Below are 16,026 nucleotides of genomic sequence, written 5' to 3' on the forward strand. Positions count from 1 at the left end.
ACAATTTACGTTCAATCCAATTAACTTTCTTTCGCAGAATCTTCTGTTCAATCAATACCTATCAGCTTCTTTCCCAAACAATCCATATATAATTCTAACTTTTGTAAGATGTTTATATTTGAGCTGGTTATATTATCAATCGCCTTTACTAGAACCATGCTTAAGGCCACTACTTTTCCTATACCCCAGAATGCGCGACCGTTGGATTTATTCATCGAAACCGGAACTCTTTTCACATATCATACGGGGGATTGAAATAATGGCACTTCAATGAATAAAGATAAATCTTGTGGTCACCTAAATCATTATCGATAAACCTTAGATCTGACAAAATAATCAATGATAGAGGAACCTGAATTACAACTTTGCGTACAGTGGGCAGGAATATAATTATTAATTCTATTGTTAACAATTGCACAATCATTTTCTGTCACAAATTCAAGCAGTGATTTAGCTTGAGCATCTGCTTTATTTTCAGAAGGAAAAGAGGGACCTGGGATATTCAATACTTCCTTTCTTTCTGGATCGGAAACCACTTCCACTGCATGATTTGACACCTTAGCATTCAAGCCCCCTACCATGACATTGCTCCCGATCAATAATCTATGCAACAAAATAAACTAATAATTTTTGCCAGAACGTGATTCTTTGAATTAGGAGGGATATATGAATTTACTACTAATAATGTATAAATGCATTGTGCCGGATTAGACGCATGAGTAAAACAATATAGCCAAATTAGGTTTGTGCTCAATGATATAGAAATCCCCTCACTTGTATGCCCTTTTTTGGAACCTTTCATAGGGTAGCTATAGAAAAAATATTTATCTGGATGAATGTCATGGAGACTCTGGGTCTTCTGCATGCTGGTATCAGCCCAATACTCACAAGAATGTCCAGTTTCTTATATCCCTTTGTATTACGAACCATATTCCAGGAGATGAGCTTGAACTCTGTGATAAAACTGACAATGATTTAGTTGAACAGACAGGTGATTATAATATAGAGTTTGCGTTAACCAACTTCAATTGACAGGGTCCACAGTCTCTAAGGGAGACTAAGAACATGTGTCTTGTGATAGCACTGACGCAAATCTGTCAGATATGCCAAAATTTACTATGGTTGCCTCCACACTGTTTATTAATTCTTCTTGGGACATACAGATGTCCCTGGTCAGCTCAATTTAAAGAATATACTCTCTAGTACTGTTAGGACTCCGAATCCCTCTCTCAGTTGTATAGAAAGGGATAACATCAATGTCTCTGCACAGGAAATAATCATAACTTGCAAGGACAAGGTGGCAACCATCAGAGGTCGGAAAGATAAGCTAGAATGCAGGGTATCACCATACTTTAAGATGGTTACAGACACAATATTGCTGCTCCTTTCTAGATTTAGTGTTTCTATTGCCAAGAAGCATTTAAACACAAGCATTTGCAATGCAATAGGTCTCGCATTTGTTTGAGTTAGAGCTATTAGCCTTGTAAATGCATAACTGGACTTTTCTTGCCACTTAAATTGGTCAACCCTGCCGCATAATTTGGTCCTCTCGGCCTCATAATTCCAGGGGCCCTGCTTATAAGTAAAGCACTTCCATTAACCTTCTTCCTCTATCTCCTGAAAAAAATGTAAGCATTGTCATTATCTTTTTGTAAATATTATTATTTGGTACAAGTGTAACTGTATTGCAGAGAATTAAAAGTTTCTAGGAGGTGCACTAAATGTTTTTTGCAACTAGGCTCCTTTTGTGGGTCATGACATTTGCAGAGACGGTTTGGACTTCTGTATTTTCTCATTTCTGCTGTGTGCATAATGATAAAACCTGTGGCAAAGGTTTTTCATTTGTACTTGCAGTGTCAACACCGAACATGTGGTCACAGTCACGACTGCAGTGCACACCGAGAACCGCACTGTCTCAAAAGCCAGAAGTCTGGGGATGCTTGCCTCTGCCATGCTGGGATAATGCAGTAAATCTTCACCATGCACAACTCTCAGGAAGTTAAACTTCCCTGAAGCAGCCTTTGCTAACAACTCTAGGCTGCGTGCATGAAACACTAATATGCTGGCCGACAGCACACACTGTATAGAATGATTTCTTTTCCACATGCAAATTAATTGTTGAAGATGAAAGTAGACATGCGTGACCCAATCTCTTACATTGTGGAGTGCCGAAATCCCTCCTCTCTCTGCTAAACAAACCTCGCAGGAAAATGGCACTCACAAAATTCAAAGCAGGTAAGTTTGAGAGCTGTGTTACTTATCAAAGAGAGTAGGACAGGCATGTGTTTTAAAGGCTCTGGTACAATAAGGATTGCTGATAAAGTGCTCCAAACCTTCGATCGAGTTAGCGCTGTTAACGTTTAAGTGGTGTGAACTGATGCAGCAGTTTAAAATTGGAAGAAATGGCAAAAAAATTAAAGAAAATCAGAACCACCAGGAAGATTTGGAGCTGCTGGTAAAGTCAGAGGGAACCCGGCAAAGAGCTAGTAACAGGGCTGAACGAGCTCATATAGGGGAAATCACAGTTCTTTTGGGGTCATGGTGAACTAAATGAAAACAAGTTACATGGAAGGAATAAACACGTCAAACAGGCTCTGGGATTAAAATGGCAGAGGAGGAAGAGGAACATTAAGCAAGTAAGGGGCTTTAGAACGTGTGTAGGTGACAGAGTGCTAACGTAAAGCTAGATGGGAAGATAATCTCAGTCAAAGCAAAGGTGCTTTAGGGCATCTAAACATTAACGCCTGAGACGTAGACCTAGTTCTCGTGTACACTCAAACAGTTTATTTGTGAAACCTTTGTACGAACAATGTGAACTGCGTAAATGTGACATGTATTTGCTAGAAGCCTGAAATGTTCTCTGTCTGAGCAAGGCAACCCATCTCTGATCACAAGGCCAGTGGGAGGAGGCAGGCGTTCTCTACACACAGATAAGCAGATCTCTCTGCGGACACTGCCTCTGTCTTTACAACTTAAAAGATAAATGCAGCACCGCGGCTTGCCAGTCGCTTCTCGTAATATTAACAGCGGCCCCGGAAAGGCACCGTTTATGCAGCTCGATGACCTCCAGGCTCCACTCCTCCTACACAACACAAAATGCTGATGAAACTAGGCTATTTTTTTTTAAATCAGGCTGGAGGTTTCTTTTCTCCAGGAGCCTACGTGCGGGGGAGGGGAGCGAAGCGCGATGCAATGTAACCAATCCACTCGTGCTTTTTGTTACTCAAATGTTGTTGCTTCAGATGCCAAAACAAACATCCCAAAGAAACATAGACATCTAAAGCAACAAACATTTGAAAAACAAAAAGCGCGAGGCAAATTCCCAAAAGGCGGATTCTGTTCTTGCTCCGCGCTCCGCCCTCCCCCTTCAGAAGCCGTGCAGCGCTCCTCGCTCCCATCCCCTGCACGTAGGGTCCAGGAGAAAAGAAACCTTCTAGCCTGATTTTAAAAAAGTCTTAGAGAAAGACTGAAAGTGCACCTTTGGCCATGTTGGCAGCATGGCTGGCTGCTTGGAAGCAGTACTGTGCACGGCACCCACTTGCCTTGCATGCCGCCTGCTCTGAGCGCCCCGGGCGTAGAAACGAAGTAGGTCCAAAACACATGCTGTAAAAATGAACAGCGTATTGACTGAGTACTTGGTCGCTGCGCTCGGGGAGGAGTAAAAACAGGAAAAGGCATGACTAATGCATGCCATCATCAAATGGGAAGCAGAAATAAAAGAGTGACAATGGAAGCAGCCAATTGAAAAAGATGGGTGGTATGTAAGCCCACAACTCTATCAACAACAGGTCGCTAAGCGACAGCGCATGCGCTGTCTAGGCTCGACCTAAAAAATGACCTATTAATTGCCTGGTTATCAAACAGATTATAAAGTCTAAGGTGAGAGAAACAATTTCAGTCACTTTTTCCTGAACTGATTATTTGAATACATTTCTTAACTAAAAAGTACTAATTACATCACTCTTGTACTTGCACTTTTTCTCTCTTTTCTCTTGCAGTCCATAAAGTGAGTTTGAGTGCCCAAATCATTGGTGATAACTCCCTTGGAATTCCATTTCATATATTTTAAATCACAATTACTCAAGGGTCTTTCTTAAAGCAGTAACACTGAGGAAATAATTATTTCCATAGACAAAACAGACTGCAAGACTTGAATGTCAACGCCAGGAAGATTACATGCAGTATGACTGTTTAAATCTGGAGCAAAAGAGCAGTCAAGAAGATTTGTTATTTTTGAGCTAGGCGTGCTGCTAAAAAGCGGCAAAACTGGTTTTCTGGCATTTCAGGAGTAGCATTAGGTGATTAGGCTGCTTAGACTCCACCCTCAATTGAGACGCCACACCAATATCAGGCTGAGTGTAGTCCACAATTGCTTGAGATGCAAAAACTGCCTGTGGGACTTGAGCGGGCATAGTGGTTGTGTTGGCAGATTGTGGAGTTGCAGGCAATTACTTATTCCTGTAGGAATTTTTGGGTGGAAGAACCTGTTGGTGAATTACTCCAATACTTTCATTAGGATATACTATAGGAGACTTTTCTTTCAAATGATCATCCTTGTATCTTCCTATTTATCAGATTGAAACTCGTTTGTAGCTGGAGAGTCTTCCCTCCCCCTCTTTCTGAAAAAAATAGTCGAGTTGGAGCAGGATACTTCAGAACACCAACATGACAGGATTTGTTGCTTAAAGGGTTAGATTTTGTTTTTGTGCAGGATCGTAATTTTGTAGCCAACATATCGTCAAAATAAACCAGCTGTAATACTTTAATGGAAATTAGTAGAGTAATGATCCCAATAGGGTTTTTTAATCCCCAGTTTTTATTTCTGCATCCTTTGCCCCTTATACTCTTTGATCTTTATTTTTAGTGTGACTTTTAGATGATTTTGAAATTAGTGGCAGAGCTTACTCAAAATGCTCACAAAAATAATTACTACTTTATGTACACACTGGACAATAGCGGCAACCAGCCTTTGCATGGACCGCAAGCTGCACTGGGTATGCCCATCGGCCTCGCCTGCAAAAAGCAGTAGAAACCTCCCATAACCCCGGACAAGCCCTCCACACCATACCCCTCCAGACAAGGTTCACCAGTTGCTTCTTCTGCTGATGAGTAACCCAGCCTTGGGAGGCGGCCGTGCGACAGGGATGAGGGCCATTGAACTGTGATACTCTTACAGGCCTATGGTGCGTGGCAAGCTCGTCAGCTGCTTCTGTGGTGATCACTCCTCATCAGGAGCCGAGTCGGGGCTGGTGCAGTGTTTCTCAGTGGCTGCCATCCTGGACCCCGCCTGCACACTACATTCACTGGTGGATAACAGGTGTTATTAAGTGGGGGGAAGATTCGACTGGACCCCAAACCGCAGTGACTCTGTGGAGCTCTGCTCTGTGTCGACGTCCACAGTATGTCTGCATCAGCTGAGATAAGATGTCTCTTCCCCTGTAGACAATATTTCAGAAGCACAAACTGAAAGACATACCGTTGTGAAAATGAGTCCAGCTACACTCCTGAGTCTGGTTGCCTGCTGCTAAGCATTGCCCCACACTAGTCGAGGTGAACAGCACAGCAGGACCCAGGTGCACTAAGTGGAGGGATTTCATAACCTGAGAAAGTAGACTAGTAACCTCTAAGGACTTTCTGTAGGAGATAGTGGCATAAAGCAGAATGTGATGAGGGGCCCTTGCGTCTCCCATACCTCACAGATATTAAGTGGCCTTGGGCTGGGAATCCCTCCACGCCACAGGGGCAGCAGGCCCCTCTGTTACACCCCAAGTATGAGCAGTTGTGGTTCTAGGATTGCATCTTTCAAACATCCAGGTAGGTGATTGGCACAGTGTGGATGTCTCTAGCTTATGCATCTATTGCATCAGTCACTGAACTACAGAGCATCGTAAATCTTGGAAGTTACAGTGTGTTTTGGGAACATGGTCTGAGGTTTAATCAATCAGCCAACCTATTTTACAGCTGGATGTCTGCCTCACATAATTTAATGAAGAAAATAGGATTGTCAAAGCCAGTATTTGCTGATGTATTCATATAGACTATTTGTGCTATGTATCTGTGCAACCTACAGCACCAAAAGTTCAGAGAATAAAGACTGAGCACAGGCATAGAAGGCACTGAAAGAAACAGATTGCAGAGAGATATAAAACAGTCTCCACACGTTTGTGGTTTTACCAATTAAAGTTAAACCTACAAGCTTTGCCAATGCTTGAAACATTGCCTTGGTAAAGCTTGAGGGCATGTAAGACCCAAGTGACATTTGTCAGCTGGATGGTGTGATTAAACAACAAATGGTTTCAAGATATCTAGCTCTTCAGTATGGACTAGCGACCCTTCAGAATGCCAGGTTACATTTACTAAAAGGATGCATTATATTGTTACATGGAGTATGTAGATTGGGGAGGGACCAGTATGGTGATGTGGAAATAAAGGATCTTGTAGGCGAATGGAAGTTGCTGAGAATACAAAATTCTATTCTATCATTATTTATTAGGTAAGCTGATAGGAAGGTATTACGATGAGTCTGGCAGGGCAACCGAGGCGCTAAAAGTGGCAGATGAAGTCGCAGAGGCAGGGTTGAAGCAACAGGCCAAAAGCGAGGAGGAGAAGAAGCAGTTTCCACCTTGTAACTCGGAATGGACCTCCAGCACTGGCACCAGGGTCTGGTGTTCGAAACAGAGGTAAGGTTCTGTTTACGATACTAGGAGTGCAAAGCAGCATAGGACATGCACTAGTGTTCTACAATTACACTCCTGGAAATCCAGAATTGGGGCTGACCATCTGTACTTCGGTCCATTTAAAAAAATCAATCAGTCATAGCATTTATGTACTCACCTGTGAGGGCCTCAAAATGCTCTTGTGGGGGGGGGGATGCTGCTACTACTGCTCGAACAGCCAGGTCTTGAGGTGTCTCCTGAAGGTCCTGTGTCTGTCGCAGGTGGATAGGAAGGGTGTTCCACATCTTGGCAGCGAGGTGGGAGAACGATCTGCCACCGGCGGTCGTTCTATGGATGCGTGGAATGGTGGCGAGGGCAAGGTCAGCGGAGCAAAGCTGGCGGGTCGGGGTGTAGAAGTTGAGTCGTCTGTTGAGATATTCTGGTTCGGCGTTGTGAAGTGCATTGTGAGTGTGGGTGAGCAGCTTGAACGTGATTCTCTTGTTGACAGGGAGCCAGTGCAGGTCTCTCAGGTGGCTGCGATGTGGCTGTGGCAGGGAATTTCCAGGATGAGGTGTGCCGAGGTGTTCTGTATGCGTTGCAGTCTTTTCTGGAGCTTGACCTTGGTTCCTGCGTAGAGGGCGTTGCTGTAGTCCAGTCTGCTGCTTATGAGGGCTTGGGTGACTGTCCTTCTGGTTCTGGTGGGGATCCATCTATAGATCTTCTGAAGCATGCAGAGGGTGTTGAAGCAGGAGGAAGAGAAGGCATTGACTTGCTGGGTCATTGATAGCGATGAGTCCAGGATGAACCCCAGGTTGCGTACGTGGTCGGTGGGTGTCGGTGTGGTTCTCAGTGTGGCAAGTCACCAGGAGTCGTCCCAGGCGGAGGGGGTGGAGCCGAGGATGAGGGCTTCAGTCTTGTCAGAATTCAGTTTCAGGCAGCTATTCTTCATCCATTTGGCGATGGCCTTCATTCCTCCGTGGAGGTTGGTTTTAGCGGTGGCGGGGTCCTTGGTGAGGCAGAGGATCAGCTGAGTGTCATTGGCTTATGAGATGATGTTGAGGTCATGTGATCGGGCGATGTTTGCGAGCAGTGTCATGTAAACGTTAAAGAGGGTCGGGCTGAGGGATGACCCTTGGGGTATGCCGCAGATGATATTGGTGGCTTCAGAGCGGAATGGAGGGAGGCGGATTCTCTGGATTCTGCTGGTGAGAAAGGAGGTGATCCAGTCCAGGGCTGTCACAGATCCCTGCGTCGTTGAGGCATGTGCGTAGGGTGTGGTGGCAGACGGTGTTGAAGGTGGCCGAGAGGTCCAGGAGGATGAGGGCTGTGGTTTTGTCGTTGTCAAGTAGGGTCCTGATGTTGTCGGTGGCGGTGATGAGGGCAGTTTCGATGCTGTGGTTGCTGCAATATCCGGATTGGGACGAGTTCAGAGTGTTGTTCTCCTCAAATCAGTTGTCTGTTGACAATCTTCTATGACTTGCTGGGAAGGGGAGCAGGGAGATGGGCCGGAAGTTCTTAAGGCCCTTTGGGTCTGCTTTGGGTTTCTTGAGGAGGGCGTTGATCTCGGCATGTTTCCAGCTCTCCGGGAAGGTGGCGGTCTCGTAGGAGCTGTTGGTGATCTTCCGGAGTTGGGGTGCGATGACAGAGCTTGCTTTGTTGAATATGTGGTGAGGGCAGGGGTCGGATGGTGAACCGGAGTGGATGGTATTCATGATTTTGATGGTGGTGTCGTCGTCGTTGACGTGGGTCCAGGAGAGCAGGAGGTTGGTGTGGCTGGGGGGCGGTGAGTGTGAGGTGTTGGTGGTTGACGGGGTCTGGGTAATGAAGCTGTTATGGATATCTGCGATCTTGCGGTAGAAGAAGGTGGCTAGGGAGTTGCAGAGGTCCTGCAATGGCGGATGTCGTTGGTGTTGGAACCAGGGTTGGAGAGTTTCTTCACAATGTTAAAGAGCTCCTTATAGCTGTGTGCATTGTTGTCGATGCATTCTTTGAAGCACACTTACACTGAATTGAACATGTAAACTACACAGTGTGCAATTTATACTTATGCAATTGCAACATGTATGCCGTTTTTGAGCATGCACCTACATTCCCATGTGGTTTAAGCAAAACATACCCATTTTGTAATGTACTGTTGCATCTTTGTATACAATGGTGAATTACCCACATTTTTCTAATCCTGCATAGGCTTAATTTGTGCATGCTTCAAATTAGGTATTCCTAAATTTAGGAAAAATGCTGATTATTTAAAAACTAAATTGCTATTTATTCCCTCTGGGAAGAATTTTTTTTTTTAACATGAGTGGCATCCCTTCTTACACACATCCAGACACAATTTGGCAGATTAGAGCTGTTGCCCACGTTTTCTCTACTGCTTATGCCAAATCCATTTGGGTGCAAGGTAGATGTTTAGACAAGTGGTGAAAGTGAATGCCTAAATGTTTGTGCATGTCCTAAAATAATGCCTTTTCCTGTCCACAGCAGATTGTCTTCCCAGGATACTGGCTTTACTAGTCCCAGTTGAATTTTACTTCATTGTAATGTACAAATAACATTATCCTCACACATGTATTACAATTTTATGTGTAACTTACACTTTTCTGTAAACAGCATACAACAGTGATATTTTACTGAAGATTCCCAAATGGGTATGTTTTACATAAATGATAGAAGAATATGTGTGAAAGGGCAATTTTAATATCATCTAGTCGGTATGACCAGGCTTTGAACCCATGCTCGGGAAAAGCTCTTACCTGAGTACTCCACCCACTGCTCTGTTCCCCTTGCTGCTGTGTTACCCTTTTCTGTTACTTTAATTTCTTTTGTTTTTAAAAAAAGATTTGCTTAAAGCAAACATTTGTGAATGCCCTTCATCGTTAGATATGAAATTAAGGTGTTTTATGCCCATTGTTGGTGTCCCCTTATTGGACAATTAGTATAACAATAAAGTTATTAAAACCCCAAAGCTCACCCCAAAGCTGTCTTTCTAAGGCATTTAACTTCCTACTGGTACTTGCAGCCATAAACTATAGAACATCATCAGACAAACCTGACACATGAAGTATGTGATCTAGTTAGAGGGTAGAGTGCTAGGTTATATGTATCACAAAGCACTGGTTCCTATTTAAATCTCTAACTTCTCGTGCAGAAAAAGGCTCATCTTTGCGTACTGACAATTGTCAAACTGAATCAGTGGCTGGACTGGAAAATTGTGCAAACATTAAACAGTAGTAGTTAGTGAGTTTTGTAGTTATGTTAATTTTAAGCATATTGCAAAGAAGCATTATCTCCTTTGAGTATGTCACCAAACGATAAGATGCTACAGTGATGTCACTCCCTGTAATGTTATCATGGGGTCAAAGTGCACCTGCTTCTGCTGCTGGTATGATTTTGCTCAACTGTAACAACTGCTAGTAGCGCAGCATATAGACGGTTACCCGTGCTTCACCCTCCCAAGATAAGTGCAATAACCCTTGTGAGCCTGCAGAGAAAAGCAAGAACATAGATCTGTGACTGCGGTCGCCTCTTGCAGAGACAGTAGTGCAGGGAGTTTGCTGTTAATGCCAAAAATCTAGGCTTAACAAGCCTGCGATTAATCCCCCTGCTGAATTTTAAGGGGCAACAGCAGGAAATATTTGTTGTACATGTGCTGCTGATCTGAACCTTTTTGAGAAATTTCCTGTGGTTAAAATAGTCCTCTGTAAAGGAATGGTCATCATGCACCGAGCATTCCATGGCCAAGGTCCCTAGCTTTCTTACCATCTTGGGTAAGCATTGAGATCATCCACTCTATAATTACTACAGATTCCACACTACCGAATATCCTTTTTTGGTGTTTAAAACATTCTGTTTCACAGGAGGTGTAAAACCTATAACACCAGAAATTTCATAAAGCGTTACACCTGCCTATTTCTGTGAATGAATGTACTCACCAGCCCTGCGGTCCCTTCCACATAATAAATTGTTTCGCACCAGGACAACGTGTATATTTACATTCGAAATTGTCTTCATTTTACGCCGTTGACAGTGAACAAACGCAGATCCGTATGACTGGCGTAGTTACCTGATTTGCAGGTGGTGGGCAATGAAGCACATAAAAACGATGCTCAATTCAGTGCCATCATGTGCAATTAACACGAGCGCCTCGTCCCATGTTTTAAAGTTACAACTTCAAAGGCAACACGTGGTCTAACTGCCCAGTACATGCCTTACTCAGATTAAGGACATGGTATACACCTTTTCAGGCTCTACCTAATGAGTATTCCAAACAGGTACTTTCTGTGCTGACCCCTGACTGCCTTCTGTTTTCTCAGTGGAGGAGTGGAGAGAGACTGGGTTGGAGTGCCTAGAAAACTGTACAAACCTGGTGCCAAAAACCATCGCTGCGTCTGTGTGCGGACCACCGGGCCTCCCACCGGACACCTCGAGCCTGCAGAACACAGCGACAGAGGGGACCTGGATGAGCCGACTCTGCAGGAGTACGAGGGCTGCCACGCGCTCTACGAGTGGTGCGTGCTGAAAGGCTGAGGCAGCCAGGCTGCCGCGAGCCTGTCCTTCTAGAACATTCAGGATGCTGCATGGAAGCAAAGGCCTTTGTGACGTCTGCAGAACAATCCTGCCTCGGACGCTGTGGGGTTTTGTGTTACTTATCAGGTGCAAGAAAGCTAATGGTGCTGCTAATGAACTATGTATCTTTGAGGGTGGATGGGATGGGTACAGGGACATTTCGATTTTTATTTATTTTTTAATGAGATGAGGTGTTGACTAAATGCTGCATTTGACTATAATGCCTATGGAAGGTGTGGGGTATTCATGATATTGTACATATGATTTTTTCCACTAAAAGAGATAAATAAAAAGTATATGGTATTGAAGCCCTATTAAACTGAATTTCATTTTCAACATTTATTTCAGAATGAAGTCTCCAGACAAAAGATATCGGGGCCCTGTTAATACTAAGCAGTCCAAACGAAGATAAAAGTACTGTCATAATCGTTCACAGGCGTTTAGAGCGTGTTCAGTTTTGTGCTGTTTTATCTCGTTGATGCACTTTTTTATTGTTATAAATCAAGTTTGAGACTTTTCAGTCCTTATAAGCGATAGCATAATATTTATAAAACGTCACAAAATCGTATATATGTACCGCATCATCAGTTCCTGATTGGTGAGTTTGATTCGCTGTATACAATAAAAAAGCATTGGCAATGCTAATAGGTCTGTCCTCGGTGCCCCACCCATGACTTCCATATCTTCCCAAATGGTTTGAGCAGCCTCGTGCTATGTACACCACTATTTCTGCCTGACACCAGTTCAAGCAGCTTCTCTGTTCCCCCATCTTCATCGGTTCTTGCCCGTTTTGCACAACTTCCTCTTCGCTATTTTTAGGCCTTGATTGTCAAACAGCGCCTGATACCCAGTTCACTCTTGTGTTCCCCTTATTCACAGTAAATACTATGTATTCCTGAAGGGCCAACCACACCCATAACAACTTCTCCATTTCAACCCCCGACTGTCGGCCCCATAACAACTTATTGGGCGATTCCACACTGCATAAAGGTGCCCTGTTGTCCAAGGCCTCTCGGGAATGTTTCTCTTCTTGCCTGTTATATTTCTTGATCTAGACCCTCGTCTACTAGACCCAATGTAGGGTCTTAAATTCTATCAATCAGAACTTTGATCTTAGTGACACCTCTAGTGGGTACACCAGTGTCTACCCTTGCCTCTTCTCCAGTTTCCCTCAAATCTCTTTTCCAATGTCTCCTCGGACCTTTTAATTCTTTCTTGATTTTAGGTCATCCGGGCCATATATGTGCTAGACCCCACTGTTAGACTATATGTTATGTCAATGAGCCTCTACATACTGGTGATACGTCTACTGTCCCCCCACCTCTCTCAGATGCATGAGTGCAGTGCATGGCTCACCTGTAGGGATCCGAATGTCTGGGAGTCCGCCAACCCAAGGGGTGTAATTCATTACTTTCACACTCGATAGATTAATACTGAAGCAATTAATTACCTGTTTCTATTTTGAATTGTATTGTACAATGTATTTTCGGTTAAACCTTTGCATCAGATATAAATGTAATTTTTATTTCTCGTAGATGGCAGTGTTGCTTCATTTACGACTTTGTGTTGTTTGGTTGTATTTTTGTGTGTGTGTTAGTGTGTGTACACACAGTGTTTCCGAGTTGTATGTGCATACATATAAACACATATGTTTGTGCATGTTTACACATTTACATATACTTTTTTGTGTATGTGTATGCATATATTTAGGTCACGTTACCCTTATTTCCTCATCCTTTGCCGGTATTATATACCTTTCATGCTGATATTTTTGTTTCCAGTATTTTTTATGACCACATTTTTACTTTCCAGTTCCAATGTTTTTGAACAATGTCATGACGTCACCCCATCATGTAATCTAATTTTATCTTTGAAGATGGTATTACGTCTGATCCTGCCCATCTATCTCGGTGTCAGTGGCTGCTTCATAATACCGTCTTTTATTTGGAAGGTACGTGTCTGTAGTTTTGTAAGGGCTACTGCGGGAGGGGAAGGTTCCTATACTGCGACCGTAAAGATCTCCGTAGGGATGGCCAGTATTCGGTGTGTACAGCTTCTTCATCCCTCAGCTCTGCAGCAGCAGGGAAGGGGCACCTTCCCCGGACTCGCTTTACTCCAGCTGCCTCCCACAGACCCCCCTTCCGTCTTCACCATCCCGTTCTTGCCTCACAACCCAGGCGCACCATACACCCTTCTGCACGCTGTCAGCAGAACCTCAATCTCAATGCTCCGTCTAGTTTCTTAAATAATCTAATGTTTCATGGGGCGCGGAGGCGGGGCCTGTGGCAGCGCTATCACGTGAAACAGCGCCGCCAGTAGTGACAAGGCCAGTCTCTTGCACCGGATTACCCCCGGTGACAGTCATCTGGTAAGGTGTTCAGAATACCTGTATAGCATTTGTGTGGGCTCCATTGAGTGCAATCCCTCTATCTCTGTGGGAGAGTTGTGGCTGCCTAGGTTGAAACATAGTGATATATTATATAAACCCATCTGATAAGACTGGTGAATCTTCTGGCGTGGCGTGCCTTGGCAATGAATGCAGGAACTCACATCCTCCCCGCAACCTTCATAACCAGGGCTCAGTCGCGTTGGCTTTAAGCATTGGGAGGATGGGGCTGCGCCGAGCTACATGATATGTTCACTAAGTGTGAAAATAAATACGTACGTCTAGGTGAGCGTGTTTTTTATTTGCCAGATGCAGGCAGTTTGGGGTACTTTAAGATCTTAAACGCGATACTAAACCCAACAATCAGGAAAGGGGCCACACGACAACTTTCAACAGTGCTTAATTTGTAAATGAAAACGTGCCGCGTGCCCAAAGCTTTCCTCCTAAACGCGGCTGCTGCAATTAAATGTGTGATCACGGAATACTGAGGCGGCGTAATCCTGAAGCCATCCTGGGCCTCTTTAATCCATTTATAGACACTCCCTGCCCCTTCAGCTCACTCGCGCAGGTTTCTCCCTTTGTGACGCTTTTTCGTGTTCCTCTTTCTCCGTCTTTGTCATTAGTGTCTTTTGCTCGTAGTAATTGTTTGATACAGAAAAATAAGTGCCGGCCCCCCAAAAGTAGGTGCCGGTGCCCCGCTCCGGAAACCACCGGCTCGAATTAAGCACTGGCATTCCAGGATCTAAAAGGACCTGCATGTCGCACTAGAGGGGCAGTAAACTGGTTCAGACTTATATAGGTTTCTAACTGTTGGGAAGGAACAAGAAAGTTGGTCCAAGAGAGTATGGGCGACACCATAAGACAGAAGTATTCATCAGGAACTCAGAGAAAGAATAGCAAAGAGAGCCATTAACTTTGACACACACACACAGGCGAAAGAGACCCATTTGCAGAATTATCATAGATGGTACTACAGTCTGACTAAAGACAGTGATGTGCTGGGATGGTGTGGAGGGCACTTTTTTTTCGGACAGTACACATATTGTGAAAATGCAATTTGACATTGTATCCTATCGCTCTTTTTCAGCCTCCACCTTTATATCCTGGTCAGATCCTACCCTTTCCAACTAGATTATTTGTATATTCGAAGACTGACAAAATGCACAGGAAGGCTACAATGGGGGAATTAAAGTTTGCACAGATCTCATAATGACAGCTCTTCTGCATAAAAACAATGGGAGAGAATAGTGTGCACATGGACTACTGATATTGGTATACCTGTCATGAACCATGTGTATCAAGCGCATTGCGGACAGTTTGCTGAATCGGTCTGGTACCATAGTTGTGTATGAGACAGGTGAGCAGACTTTTGCCTAGTGTCAGCCATATGATCATTAGTGAACACTCGTGTTAAAAGGATTTCAATCCGAAGTGAGGGACTGCAACATTTGTAAAGATTATTGTTATCATTTTGGGTCAAGATATTATCAGGAGGGCTTGGTGACTTTCATGTAAATAATTTTTGGGGATAGTATAAGGGGATGTGAGAGTTAAAAGCACCTAATTTAGAGTAAGACCATCATTGGAGCGAAGACGGAGCAAAGTAGTCAGTAAAGCTAAGGAAAAATGGTGGTCATGCTTAGTGATCAGTTTGGGGAAAGGACAGATTTATTGCTACCTTTGGTTTGGACCACTGAGTGTTGTATTATGTTTCTGGTCGGCTGTGATGGAATGACTCTAGTTTCTGGACCCTCTATACATCAAGGTAAGGTTTCCCAGAAAAAGAAACAGACACATTGTAGGAGAGCCAAAGGAACTACATAGTGTGCATGGTGGAACTGAGAGTACTCTGGAAGAAGTGTCCTGAAGATAAGACAAGTGGGATAAGCCACAACTTTTTATCTTGTGCCCAGAACTTAGCTGCCGTAATGGGATTTTGTTCTACATAGAAACCATTTAAGATCTTTGGAATTAATTTTAAGTAACTGTGTAATCAACAACATAAATCTGTGCTATAAACCCACTGAGGCATGTGTTAGATAATGAAGAACAATTATATCATATTATTTCTTTTTAAGTTTGTAATAAAAAGTTTGTAATGTTTGTGCAGCTGGATAGTAGTAGAACAATAGATAGTGTAAAGGGAGGAGTGCATGTGGCATAGTAAATAGTAATGCAAAGGTGAATAAAATTAAAATTTGAACAAACAGCGCATTAGTAACAGTTCCAATAGCATGTATGCCATAATCATTTTAAGTTGCAGTGTGTGGAATATCTTATCAATATTTCGACCCCCTTATATTGTAATGGGGTGGTGTCATAATCAGGGCAGAGAGTTTCTTAAAAATGCTATGATTTGCTTAGGAAACAATACAGACCAACAATTACAGTCAGACCTAGGCTCCAATGTAAGGTGAG

The 16,026-nt window shown here is 43.6% G+C and overlaps 1 protein-coding gene across 2 annotated transcripts in view; it reads left to right on the forward strand.

Annotated features, from left to right (window-relative positions):
• Positions 1 to 12,756, forward strand: part of CYB5D2 (cytochrome b5 domain containing 2) — a 34,862-nt gene extending 22,106 nt beyond the window's left edge. Inside the window, exons 3-5 of one of the 2 annotated variants that reach the window (XM_069226692.1) lie at positions 6,494 to 6,680; positions 10,970 to 11,164; positions 11,571 to 12,756. In XM_069226692.1, the coding sequence (XP_069082793.1) occupies positions 6,494 to 6,680; positions 10,970 to 11,164; position 11,571 (383 nt within the window). In that variant the 3' untranslated portion in view covers positions 11,572 to 12,756. Of the gene's footprint in view, positions 1 to 6,493; positions 6,681 to 10,969; positions 11,531 to 11,570 lie in introns of those variants that run through there. The other variant, XM_069226691.1, reaches the window with a different exon arrangement.
• The last annotated feature ends 3,270 nt before the right edge of the window (positions 12,757 to 16,026 follow it).

The sequence above is a fragment of the Pleurodeles waltl genome, chromosome 3_2 (genome assembly GCF_031143425.1).
Source record: "Pleurodeles waltl isolate 20211129_DDA chromosome 3_2, aPleWal1.hap1.20221129, whole genome shotgun sequence".
In the NCBI taxonomy this organism is placed as follows: domain Eukaryota; kingdom Metazoa; phylum Chordata; class Amphibia; order Caudata; family Salamandridae; genus Pleurodeles; species Pleurodeles waltl.